The sequence below is a fragment of the Lipotes vexillifer genome, unplaced genomic scaffold, assembly GCF_000442215.2.
Source record: "Lipotes vexillifer unplaced genomic scaffold, Lipotes_vexillifer_v1.1 scaffold822, whole genome shotgun sequence".
Lineage (NCBI taxonomy): Eukaryota > Metazoa > Chordata > Mammalia > Artiodactyla > Lipotidae > Lipotes > Lipotes vexillifer.
Window position 1 is genome coordinate 2,054,667 of NW_006770496.1, and position 14,027 is coordinate 2,068,693.

The window sequence follows — 14,027 nt, forward strand, 5'->3', positions numbered from 1 at the left end:
TTGCTTGTAGTAGTCTCTTAGGATGCTTTGTATTTCTGCGGTGTCTGTTATAACTTCTCCTTTTTCATTTCTAATTTTATTGAGTCTTCTCCCTCTTTTTCTTGATGAGCCTGGCTAATGGTTTATCAATTTTTAGTCTGACTTTGGTTCATTTTCTCAAAGAACCAGCTTTTAGTTTTATTGATCTTTGCTATTGTTTTCTTTGTTTCATTTATTTCTGCTCTGATCATTATGATTTCTTCTGCTAACTTTGGGTTTTGTTTGTTCTTCCTTCTTTTAGGTGTAAGGTTAGATTGTTAATTTGAGGTTTTTCTTATTTCTTGTGGTAGGCTTGTATAGTTATAAACTTCCCTCTTAGAACTGCTTTTGCTTCATCCCATAGGTTTTGGATTGTCGTGTTTTCATTGTCATTTGTCTCTAGGTATTTTTTGACTTCCTCTTTGATTTCTTCAGTGATTTCTTGGTTATTTAGTAACGTATTGTTTAGCCTCCATGTTTTTGTGTTTTTTCCGTTTTTTTCCCTGTAATTCACTTTTAATCTCATAGCGTTGTGGTCAGAAAAGATACTTTATATGCTTTCAATTTTCTTAAATTTACTGAGGTTTGATTTGTGACCCAAGATGTGATCTGTCCTGGAGCATGTTCCATGTGTACTTGAGAAGAAATTGTAATCTGCTGTTTTTGGATGGAATGTCCTATAAATATCAGTTAACTCTATCTGGTCTATTGTGTCATTTAAAGCTTGTGTTTCCTTATTTATTTTAATTTTGGATGCTCTGTCCATTGATGTAAATGAGGTGTTAAAGTCCTCCACTATTATTGTGTTACTGTCAGTTTCCTCTTTTATAGCTGTTAGCAGTTGCCTTATGTATTGAGGTGCTCTTATGCTTGGTGCATGTATACTTATAATTGTTATATCTTCTTCCTGGATTGATCCCTTGATCATTATGTAGTGTTCTTCCTTGTCTCTTTTAACATTTTTTATTTTAAAGTCTATTTTATCTTTAAGTGAGATAAGTGATATCAGTATTGCTACTCCAGCTTTCTTTTGATTTCGATTTGCAGGGAATATCTTTTTCCATCCCCTCACTTTCAGTCTGTATGTGTCCCTAGGTCTGAAGTGGGTCTCTTGTAGACAGCATATATATGGTTCTTGTCTTTCTGTCCATCCAGCAAGCCTGTGTCTTTTGGTTGGAGCATTTAATCCATTCACGTTTAAGGTAATTATCTATATGTATGTTCTTATGCCCATTTTCTTAATTGTTTTGGGTTTGTTTTTCTATGTCCTTTTCTTCTCTTGTGTTTCCCACTTAGAGTAGTTTCTTTAGCATTTGTTGTAGAACTGGTTTGGTGGTGCTGAATTCTCTTAGCTTTTGCTTGTCTGTAAAGCTTTTGATTTCTCCATAGAATCTGAATGAGATCCTTGCCGGGTAAAGTAATCTTGGTTGTAGTTTCTTCCCTTTCATTACTTTAAGTATGTCATGCCAGTTCCTTCTGGCTTGTAGAGTTTCTGCTGAGAAATGAGCTGTTAACCTTATGGGAGTTACCTTGTATGTTATTTGTCGTTTTTCGCTTCTGCTTTCAATAATTTTTGTTTGTCTTTAATTTTTTCCAATTTGATTACTATGTGTCTTGGTGTGTTTCTCCTTGGGTTTCTCCTGTATGGGACTCTGCACTTCCTGGACTTGGGTGGCTATTTCCTTTCCCATGTTAGGGAAGTTTTCGACTATAATCTCTTCAAATATTTTCTCTGGTCCTTTATCTCTTTTCCTTCTGGGACCCTTATAACGTGAATGTTGTTGCATTTAATGTTGTCCCAGAGGTCTCTTAGGCTGTCTTCATTTCTTTTCATTCTTTTTTCTTTATTCTCTTCCGCAGCAGTGAATTCCACCATTCTTCCTGCCAGGTCACTTATCCGTTTTTCTGCCTCAGTTATTCTGCTGTTGATTCTTTAGTGTAGTCTTCATTTCAGTTATTGTATTGTTCATCTCTGTTTGTTTGTTCTTTAATTCTTCTAGGTCTTTGTTAAACATTTCTTGCATGTTCTTTATCTTTACCTCCATTCTTTTTCCAAGGTCCTGGATCATCTTCACTTTCATTCTGGAAGCTTCTTTTTCTGGAAGTTTGCCTATCTCCACTTCATTTAGTAGGTTTTCTGGGGTTTTATCTTGTTCCTTCATCTGATACATAACTCTCTGCCTTTTTATTTTGTCTGTCTTTCTGTGAATGTGGTTTTTGTTCCACAGGCTGCAGGATTGTAGTTCTTCTTGCTTCTGCTGTCTGCCCTCGGTCCTGTAGGTTTTTACCTTGGTCCTTCGTCTGTAACATATTTTTTTGTTGCCTCATTTTTTTTGATGGGTGGGGCTGTATTCCTGTCTTACTGGTTGTTTGGCCTGACACGTGCAGCACTGGAAGTTGAAGGCAGTGGGGTAGAGCTGTGTCTTGGTGCCGAGATGAGGACCTCTGCAAGACCTCACTCCAATTATTATTCCCTGGGGTCTGAGGTTCTCTGTTAATACAGCAGCTTGGACTCAGCGCTCCCACCACAGGAGCTCAGGCCCAGCCCCCAGCCTGGGAACCAGTATATCCCACAAGCTGCTCGGTTTGGCACAAGAAAAGAAAGGGAAAGAAACGGAGCAGTAGAATAACAGAATAAAAAGTAAAATACAGTTAGTAAAATAAAAAGTATATCAGGAATAATTAAAATATAAGTGAAACAACTGCAACAAGGTAAAACAGCACCACAATAAAAAAAAGAAAAAGAAAAAGCTGGGGGCACAAGCCAAAAGTTGCAGAACAACAACAAGGTATAAAGAATAAAATAAAATTAGAAAAATTAAAAATTAGAAAAATATCTATATAGATGAAAGAACAACAAGGTAAAGCTGAACCATAACCTTAAAAAAAAAGGCTAGAAAAGGCCTTGGCTGTGGGGGGCAGTGTGGGGTAGTGGGGCTTAGGCAGGGGTGGGGTTTAGGCTCAGGACCTGCTCAGCCACGAAAGGCAGCACATCTGGAGGGGGACCTTGGAGTGTGGGTTCAGAGGTGAGGTCATGGTTGGGGGTGTGGAGGCAGGGTGTAGGCCCAGTGCAGTTGGAGGGTGTCTTGGAGGGCAGAGGATGAGGCCGGGTAACCTCACTTGGGCCTCCCCGGGACCCTAGTGGGCAGGGGAAATGCTGACCCTGTTCCCTTCTGATAATCCACTATCCCAAGTGTCTCCCCCATCCCTGTTGATCCCCTAACCATGGGTGGGCCCCTCTGGGCATGGGAACCCCTTGCCTCCCCCAGCCACCCCACAGGGGCACTGGTCTGTCTCGCCTCCACTTATCCTCCCCCCTTCCTCCTCCCCCTGCCCTACCCAGTTGCTCATGGGTTCTTCCCATCTCCTTAGGTGTCCATGGTCCCCCACCAGTGCCTGGCAGGTGCCCTAGTTGTGCAGAGATGCAAACTCCACATCCTCCTAGTCCACCATCTTGACTTCACCCCACAATCTTTATTTTAAAGTCTATTTAGTCTCATATGAGTATTGTTATTCCAGCTTTCTTTTGATTTCCATTTGCATGGAATACCTTTTTCCGTTCTCTCACTTTCAGTCTGTGTGTGTCTCTAGATCTGAAGTGAGTCTTCTGTAGGAGCGTATATATGGTTCTTGTTTTTGTATCCACTCAGCCACTCTATCTTTTGGTTGGAGGATTTAGTCCATTTACATTTAAGGTAATTATTGATATGTATGTTCTTACTGCCGTTTTGTTCATTGTTTGGGGTTTGTTTTTATAGGTCTTTTCCCCCTTTCTTTTGTTCTCGTCTCCTGTGATTTGATGACTATCTTTAGTGTTATGTTTGGGTTCTTTTTTTCTTTTCTTGTGTGTATATCTATTATAGGTGTTTGTTTTGAGGTTACCGTGAGCTTTTTATATAGCAGTCTGTATACGTGTGTGTGTGTGTGTGTGTGTGTATGTATGTATGATTTAAGTTGCTGAGCTCTTAATTTCAAATGCATTTTAAAAATCTTACATTTGTACTCTCCTTCCTTCATGATTGCTGTTTTTCATATCATATTTTACATCTAATTGTTTTGTGTATCCCTTAACTGCTCATTGTGGTTATAGATTATTTTACTACTTTTGTCTTTTTACCACCCTATTAGCTTTGTGTGTGGATGATTTCCTACATTTTCTGTATGTTTGCCTTTGTTGATCATTTTGATTTTATAATTTTGTTTTTAGTTGTGGCCTTTTTCATCAGGAGAAGTTCCTTTAACATTGGTTGTAAAGTTGGCTTGATGGTGCTGGACTCTTAGCTTTTGCTTGTCTGTAAAGCTTTTGATCTCTCCTGAATGAGAGCCTTCCTGGGTAGATTATTCTTGGTGGTAGGTTTTTCCCTTTCGTCTCTTTAAATATATCTTTCTACTCCATTCTGGCCTTCAGTTTCTGCTGAAAAATCAGCCAGTAACTTAATGGGAATTCTGTTGTATGCTATTTGTTGCTTTTCCCTTGCTGCTTTTAATATTCTCTTTATATTTAATGTTTGTCATTTTAATTACAGTGTGTCTTGGTTTCTCTTTGGGTTAATCCTGTATGGGACTCTCTACTTTCTGGCCTTGAGTGACTGTTCCTTTCCCAGGTTAGGGAAGTTTTCACCTGTTACGTTTTCACTCTCTCTCTCTCTCTCTCTCTCTCTCTCTCTCTCTCTCTCTCTCTCTCTCTCTCTGTCTCTGTCTCTGTCCCTGTCTCTCTCGTCCTTGTGGGACCCCGTACAGTGTGAATATTAGTGTGCTTGATATTGTCCTACAGGGCTCTTAAATTGTCCTAATTTCTTTTCATTCTTTTTTCTTTTCAGTAGCAGTGCTTTCCACTACTCTATCTTCAGCTCACTGATCTGTTCCTCTGTATCATGTAGTCTAATGTTGATTCCTTCTAGTGTATTTTTCATTTCAGTTATAGTCTACATCTCTGGTTGGTTGTTCTTTATATTTTCTAACTCTTTGTTAAAAACTTCTGACTTCTTGCTCTGTACGTCCATTCTTTTCCCAAGTTCTTTCATCATCTTTACAGTCATTACTCTGAACTCTTTCTCGGGTAGATTGCCTATCTCCACTTCACTTAGTTGTTCTTCTGGGGTTTTATCTTGTTTCCTCATCTGGAACATGTTTCTTTGTGGCCTCATTTTATCTAAGTTGCTATTTCTATTTTTATGTATGTGGTAGGTTAATGTTTCTGTACCTTGAAGAAGTAGTCTGCTGTAGGAGATGTCTTATGCATCCCACTGCGCACTCCCCTCTCGTCACCCATGCTATATGCTCTATAGTTTCCCCCTAAGAGGGCTGCATTGGTCCTTCAGTTTGGGTGAGCTATGTGGGTGGTCTGGTAGGCTTGGTTGGCCCCTGGCCCAGTTGGTTGCCAGGCACCTGCCTTGTGCAGATGCTGCTGGTTAGTGGGACCTGGTCACAAGGTAGCAGATTACAAAACCTCAGGGTCCCCAGGCCTAGTGCTGGCTCACTGGTGGACACAATCAGGGTCCATAAGACTCTAGGGCTGTTGCCCTACCACTGGTGGGTGAAGTCAGGTTCCGGGGTTAGTGTTGGACTAGTGGCAGGCAGAGCTGGGTCCCAGAGTCTGACAACAGGGCCCAGGAATTTCAGAGCTGTTGTTAGACTGCTGAGCAGGAGGTGGAGGGATCCTGACACAGTTGGGTATGGGGTCCAAGGTGTCCCAAAGCTTGTGTTGGCCTGCTGGTAGACAGAGCTAGGGCTTGGGTGAATCCTGGGGCTGGTGTCTGCCTGCTGGTGGGCAGCATCAGGATACAGGAGATCCTGGGGCTCTGTCAGGCCCACTGGTGGCTAAAGCTGGGTCATGGGGATAGTGCAGGCCCATTGGCTAGCTGAGCCATGTCCTGGGGCCTCTGGCTTCAGAGTTTTGGACCATTGGTGGGTTGGCTGGTTCATGACACAGCTGGCTATGGGGCCTGGGGTGTCCCAAAGGTTGTGTTGGCCCACTGGTAAATGCGGCCTGATCCTGGGGTAATGTCTAAGGGGCCCAAGTTGTCTCAGAGCTTTTATTGTCCCCCTGGTGTCCCCCCCAGCAAGTCCTGGGACTGGTGCCAACTGCTGGTGGCTGGGCTGGGTCCTGGCATAGCATGCCGTGGTTGTTCTGGGGCTAGTGTCTGTCTACTGGTAGGTGGGGTTATATTTCCACCCAGCTAATTGCTTGATCTGAGGTGATCCAGTACCTGTGCCTGTAGGCTGGTGAGTGGTGGCAGAGCTGGGTCTGGGTCCCATGCCTAGTAAGCTAGAGGGAGGATTCCAAAATGGTGCTTTGCAGCGCCAGTTTCAATGTGGTAGAATTAACTCCCAAAAATGGTTGCCACCAGTGCCTGTGTCCCCAGGGGAGCTCCATTTGCCTCCTGCCTCTCTGGGAGACTCTTCAAGAGCTCCAGTAGGTCTGACCCAGGCTCTGTTCAAATTACTGCTGCTTCCCTGTGTCCCAGAGCATGTGAAATTTTGTGTGCACCCTTTAAGAGTGGGGTCTTTCTTTTCCACAGCCCTCTGGGTCTCCTGAAAGTAAGTTCCTCTGACCTTCAAAACCAAACATTCTGGGGTCTCATCTTCCCAGCACAGGACCCCTGGGCTGGGGAGCTTGATGTGGGTCTCTTACCTCTTGCTCCTTCTGGAGAACCTCTGTACTTACCATTATCTTCCCATTTGTAGGTCTCTCACCTCAGGATCTGGGTCTTGACTATACTGCAGTTTCTCCCCTCCTACCCATCTAGTTGTGTTTCCTTCTTTATATCTTTAGTTATAGAAATCTTTTCTGGTAGGTTCCAGTCTTTCTCACTTGCAGTTGCTCTGTAAATAGCTGTAATTTTGGTGTGTGCCCGTGAGAGGAGGTGAGCTCAGGGCCCTCTTAGTCCACCGTTTTGGGAACTCGTCAACAATACTTTCTTATTGTATGACTCTCCATTTGGTAGAATTCTAGTCCATTTAATTCTAGAGCAAAATTTTTAAAAATTTACATAAGTTATGCCATGATGGGAGAAAGGTTTTCTTTGTAAGCAGAATACCGTTTTTTATCTAAGCACAGATCTCATGAGCTATTCCTAATTTTCATGTCTATTTCATATTTTTTCATAATGCTTTAAAATCCAGTTCTAATTCTCATTTTTATAGGGAGGAATAGTATCAAAATCACCTACAGTTAACTTTAATAGGGTAAAGGGTATTATTTCTTATAAAAAACCCAGGAATTTCTGAAATCCCATGTCTCCACATTGGCCCCTTTTGAAACTTAACTACTCTACAACTATCCTCTCCCAGCCCTCTCCACCCAAATGCCTTCAGTTAGTCATGGAAGTTAAGCTTACAATCAAATGGTAGAGGTGAGGATGGGATAATTTTTTTTTAACATCTTTATTGGAATATAATTGCTTTACAGTGTTGTGTTAGTTTCTGCTCTGTGTTTCTTTAGGGAAAAATGCTACTTTAATTATGGGGAGTGGGGAGCCAGGGAGAAGGAATTCTTAAAGGGAAGCTACTAGGCTGTAGTTACTGTGGTACTTCTCAAGACCTTACATTTTATGTTATGATTATAGTTAAGTTTCTAATTTGCCCTATTTATTTTTTAAGTACAGGACTGACTCCTACGGTAAAGTGAATGGGCTGGTATTTAGTTACTTAATAATTTTTTTAAACATCAGAAAGTAAACACTGTTCTGGTTCCTCCAGGGTGTTTCAGTAAAGACCAGGTATACTTGGATGGTATCCTGCAAATCCTCCGATATAGAGAGACCATTGACTTTCATCTGTTGACGGCCCTGGGGAAGGTGAGTGAAACCAATGGCACAGAGTCTGCAAACGTACCAGGTCAACACTTCCTCCAGCTCATTTCATGATTAAATAAGACTCAAATTGAAACTGTTTTTATTTTATTGTTGGAGTAGTTTTCCCTTATGTGATAACAGGAGGGAAGAAATGAGGTTCTGTCACAGAACCAAATTACAATATTCCTTTGTGGACAAGAAGAGATAAAGAAGAGAATAGGAAATTTGGGAATATATTATTAGTTTTTATATGCATATTTTCCTAAAGTATTTTAAAGTAAGCTGCAGGTATAACTCTACTCCCCTTCATACTTCAGTATGTATCTCCCAAGAATAAGGATATTCTGACATGACCATATGTTTTCTAAAGAAATTTATCATTGATTCCATATAATATCTAAAAAAAAGTCTATTTTATATTCCCCAGATCATCTCCAAAATGTCCTTTGTAGCTCTTTTTCATGACCCAGGATCCAGTCAAGATTTATGCCTTGCATTCACTTATCATCTTTAATCTCTTAATTTATAACAGTCCCCCTCACCATAGTCTTTTTTTATGACATTTTTAAGAATCCAAGAAAATTTCCTTGAGAATTCCTAGAATCTGGACTATCAGATTGTTTCCTTGTGATTAGCTTTAAACATTTTTGCCAAGAATACTAAAGTGAGTCATGCATTTTTCAGTGCATCACATTAGAGAGATATTTTGTCCCAGTATTGGTGATACTGTGTATAATCACCTGGGTTAGTTACTGCCAGATCTCTCCATTATAAAGGTACCTTTCCTCCATGAATAAGTAATTTGTGGGATGATACCTTCAAATGTACCATTGTCTAACAGCCTTTCCAGAAATGATTTTAACATCAATTGATGATGTTTGCCCAAATCAGTTACTACACTGGTGGTAGCAAAATAGAGATCTTTGAATTCTGTTACATTTCCCTCCACGTTTTTATTCAGCTCTTCCAATGGCCACTCCTGTGGTTTTTAAAACATGTCTACATGTTTTCAAGCAAACTAAAATATTCTGGGCTCACCTTACACTTTTCCTACCCAAATCTGAGATTAGATGTTTCTCCAAGGAAGTCTTGATTCTTTTTAGTGGGAAATGGTATTTAGAAAACAAGACTTGAGCACGAGGTGTGCACATCACTACTTGAGTGCTGATGCTTCTAGACCTTGTCAATGAGCATATCATATATTTGTTTTAAATCATAAGGGCATTCTAATTCAAATCAGACATCCCAAGGTCTTTTTACATCTCCCTTCCCATTCCATGTATGTATCTCTTTTCTTAAAATGAGAACCTTATTTCCCAACATCAGTATATTTACTCATTCTCTCCTTATAATAAACTTAGAGTGGTTTAAGATAAATTACAAAACCATGCCAATATCAACACCAAACCTACTTCCTATAACCTATTACACTTAGTGATATAAATACTCAATTTTAACTGAAATATAAATAAAACTTAATATGAACATGATTTATTTAAAGCCTTCCTACTGAACCAGGAAGAGTGTTGATAATAGTTCTTAAAGCCAGCTATGTTTTGGAATTTAAAAGTTGAAAGATAAGTTTAGGGGTGAAACTTTAAGTTCTATAAATTAATATAATATTTATGAAAGACGGGCTTCTTACTCAAAGAGATGTGAAATTTTTAAAAATTTAAAAATTTAAATTCTCTTGCTTTTATTTTGATATTTTTAACACAAAACATTATTTTATTTCTCCAATTAAATAGAATTGTGCCGATTTTCCTAACTTAATAATACAGTATTTACATTCTAATTATTTTCTTATTTATTATTTATTTTGGCTGCACTGGGTCTTAGTTGCAGCACGCGGGATCTTCATTTGTGGCATGCGGGCTTCTTAGTTGCAGCATGCATGCAGGATCTAGTTCCCCAACCAGGGATCGAACCTGGGCCTCCTGCATTGGGAGCATGGAGTCTTACCCACTGGACCACCAGAGAGGTCCCAATTCTTAGATTTAGGCAAGAGATTTGTTTAGGTTCAGTCTTTCACACACATATATTATTAAGTTTAGCTGTTTAATTTCTAGACAAACTGTAGATCCAAGATAGATTATTAAATCAAATACTGACTAGATTTTTAAAAATATAGTCATGGTCATTTCTCCAAAGAAGATATACAGACTGCCAACAAACACATGAAAGAATGCTCAACATCACTAATCATTAGAGAAATGCAAATCAAAACTACAATGAGATATCATCTCACACCAGTCAGAATGGCCATCATCAACAAATCTACAAACAGTAAATGCTGGAGAGGGTGTGGGGAAAAGGGAACCCTCTTGCACTGTTGGTGGGAATGTAAATTGATACAGCCACTATGGAGAACAGTATGGAGGTTCCTTAAAAAACTACAAATAGAACTACCATATGACCCAGCAATCCCACTACTGGGCATATACCCTGAGAAAACTATAATTCAGAAAGAGTCATGTACCAAAATGTTCATTGCAGCTCTATTTACAATAGCCCGGAGATGGAAACAACCTAAGTGTCCATCATTGGATGAATGGATAAAGAAGATATGGCACATATATACAATGGAACATTACTCAGCCATAAAAAGAAACGAAATTGAGCTATTTGTAATGAGGTGGATAGACCTAGAGTCTGTCATACAGAGTGAAGTCAGAAAAAGAGACAAATACCGAATGCTAACACGTATATATGGAATTTAAGGGAAAAAATGTCATGAAGAACCTAAGGGTAAGACAGGAATAAAGACACAGACCTACTAGAGAATGGACTTGAGGATATGGGGAGGGGGAAGGGTAAGCTGTGACAAAGCGAGAGAGAGGCATGGACATATATACGCTACCAAACGTACGGTAGATAACTAGTGGGAAGCAGCCGCATTGCACAGGGAGATCAGCTCCGTGCTTTGTGACCTGGAGGGGTGGGATAGGGACGGTGGGAGGGAGGGAGATGCAAGAGGGAAGAGATATGGGAACATATGTATATGTATAACTGATTCATTTTGTTGTAAAGCAGAAACTAACACACCATTGTAAAGCAATTATACTCCAATAAAGAGAAGGGGCAGATAAATACGTTCTTATTTAACACAGTGAATTTTGTCATTTTCCAGGTATTAGGGAGTAATTTCAAAAACAGTCTACATAAAGTTTCACTTAAGACCAAAGGAAGAAATTGCTCTTCAAAATTTAACTGGTAGTCACATTTAAAAAGTAACCCATCTTCCTTTTTTCAGGTCTCTTATGAAGATGTGGATCGCTTAAAAGGATTGGCAGTTACTGAAAACATGAGGGTCCCTCACTTTCTGCAGGACCATGCCCGATATATGGAACACTTAGAGAAGATCATGGAAGTGAATGAACTGACTGACAGGGAACTGAAAGATCTTATATATTAATTAGCATTCTTGCAAACATAGCTAAGCTATACCTCCATGTATATTACCAATTAGGTGCAGTTAGCACCAGCAGATTTAGAAAAGAAGAATGACTGTTTACATGAGTTTTCTGAAGAATGGTCTGCAGTATTCAGCTGAATATTTAGGTTAAGAACAAACTTTAAACTGTTTCCCTAAAATGTTTCTGTAGGCTACAGGGGAAAGTTACTCCTGTTTTCATCTGAACCTCAACAGAGTCAGATGAAAATACTGCTGATGGGTGTTTTTGAGGAATCTTGGTCAAATTGAGTGATAAACTTCTGCCTGAGCACCAAGACCAGCTCTTACTAGAGATGGAATTCCTGTGTTGTTCAAACTTCAAGGTAATATTTTATTTAATAAATAATGGTAATTATTCTCCTTTGAAAAATTAGTCTGTGTTATGCTCCCCAAAGCTAGAAAATAAGAAATTTAAGATTTCTTATTTTCTTATATGTTAAGTAATGCTAAGGGGAGGGGAAAAGCAATTTGAAAAGTTTTCATAGTTCTTTATTTTACACATTATTGTTTCACCTTATCAGCTTATAGGAACTAAAGTAGAAGATTACCGTATTTTGTCCAGTTATCCCTTAACTAAATTTGGTTTTCATCTGCTGAAACATACTGGACACCTTCAAAATTTTAACCAAGTTTTAGGGTCTTTGCTTCCCAAGTCTCAGAGGTCTCTCTACATAAATCAAAATAGTTGGGGAAGAGAGAAGCTACTTACCTTTTTTATTAAATGGAGCAATGAGCAGGGGATAAATCATGTAGGAGCTGGATGTTGACTGGGTAGCATCTACAGTAAGCTTGACTACATACTCTGAGAAACAGAACTTCTGGGCATTGTCATTTGATAAACTGGCTTTGTGATATTGGCTCAGTATTTTATCAAAATCTTTGACTTCATCAAGCCAATAATGACATACTTTGAATTTCAAGAATATGAGTTCTGTTTTACTACATTTCTCCTGCTCAAAGCTTATATCTAGCTTTGTAATTTATCAATTTCAGTATATACTTGGATAGGTATAATAGGTATACTTGGGATCAAGTAGTTTTTCAAAATCAGGATGAATACTGCTGTAAACACCCCATTCAAAAATTTCTACCCAAAGTCTATCTGAGAGTTTATCTTTACCTCAATTCAGACTTAAATATGGTGCTAACACTGGTAGATGTATACTGCAAAGTCTGGTTCACATTCACATTTTAGAAACTCTTTTGCAGACAAGGTTATGGGATTTTTCTCTTTCACATATCTGGAAGGGCGCCTCAAAGAATGTTATACTTCAACAAACCTCCAACAAACATGATATACTCTAACTAACTGGCACCTGGTAGTTCTTGCAAAGCCACGCATTTCACCTTTGGTGCAGTAGCAGGCAAGGCCCTTTTAGAGTACTGAAGGTGCCCATACCTGTGTCATGCTGGCTGGAGAGTGACCTGCACTGGGGGCACAGTGCGCCAACACTAACCAGACCCCAGAAGACCACTCTTGTCCTCTCAAGCACTATTTCTTTGTAGCAGAGTCATCCAGTTTCAGCTTTGTGTAGTGTTTTCCGACTTCATCTTCAGACTTATATCAAAGGTAACTGTGAAGACAATGTCTTATTAGCTGGAGTTGAAGTACAGACAGAAATGGCAATATTTATGTCCTGTGACTTAAGGTCAAATGATTATAAATTCAGCATTTGTAGGCAATAACACTGCTAATCTTATGTTATGGTTTAAATATAAAGGAAAATCACAGCAGCCTTAATTTCCTATTGGTAGGATTGTTTGTAGTGGTTGTAGTCCCTGAATTTTAAAATGGATAGATATTATGTGATCTGAAAAAGGAAACACTTTCTTGCCTTACTGCTTTGGTATAAGGACAAAAAATATGAGCACTATCCAGACAAAAGAAAAAAAAGACCTTAAATCACATTAAGATATTTCAAAAGTTAGCAATGAACCAAAAGTAGTTTAAGATTAGCAGAAATACTTAAATAAAGAGCTCTAAGCTTTAAAAGTTGAGATTGAAGATTTAATGTTTATTCTCTTTCTTGAAATAGCATTAAGGTCAGTTTTCTCTAAAATGAAAGTTTTTATAAATAGAAAATTACAGCAGCAGTACTTAGGAGAATAGTTGAAGATCATATTCGTTTTAATTAGAATAGTCATTTACTGTAGGCTATTGATCATTAGGATTTCATCAGTTTTTTCCACTGAAATTCTAACATGTAGTTGTATCAAATACAAATTCTAATAAACTGTTTGTTAGGTTTTCACACCAGACAGTTTCAAAGTAAAATAGTCTGCAAACATAAATCCGTAGTCTTCATTTCTTTATATTTTCAATCTTTGAGCATTTTGTGTCTAGCTGTAATAGAAATAAATAGCACTGAGGTTCTTAAATGAACTATTTGGATATATATGCATGCAAACTTCTTTTAAAACCTAATTATATTTTTATTGTGGTATTTCTGGGTTTTTTATTGTAATTATTGAAAATACCATCAATCATGTTTGTCTTCTAGTATTCTTATTTATAGAGAAATATATTTGCCACACTCTCATACCTTTCCCCTAATTAGCATATACTCCCATGGGGCACAGGGAAAAGGAGAGAGGGAAAATTCTGTCTTAATTTACTACCCTGTTTGTTTATTGAATAAACTTTTATGCAGAACCAACTGAGGAGCAGAATCTGTGCTGAGTGTCAGAGGTCCTCTGATGAAGACAAGAAATGTTCCACAGTCCAGTGAGGAAGAGTGGCACACACCCAGGTTACAGCA

At 38.9% G+C, this 14,027-nt stretch overlaps 1 protein-coding gene across 1 annotated transcript in view; it reads left to right on the top strand.

Moving 5' to 3' along the window:
• MATCAP2 (microtubule associated tyrosine carboxypeptidase 2) overlaps positions 1-11,229 on the top strand; it is a 68,977-nt gene extending 57,748 nt beyond the window's left edge. The window contains exons 7-8 of the mRNA XM_007446131.1: positions 7,720-7,817; positions 11,068-11,229. Of these exons, the coding sequence (XP_007446193.1) occupies positions 7,720-7,817; positions 11,068-11,229 (260 nt within the window). The remainder of the gene's footprint in view (positions 1-7,719; positions 7,818-11,067) is intronic.
• Positions 11,230-14,027: the final 2,798 nt, after the last annotated feature.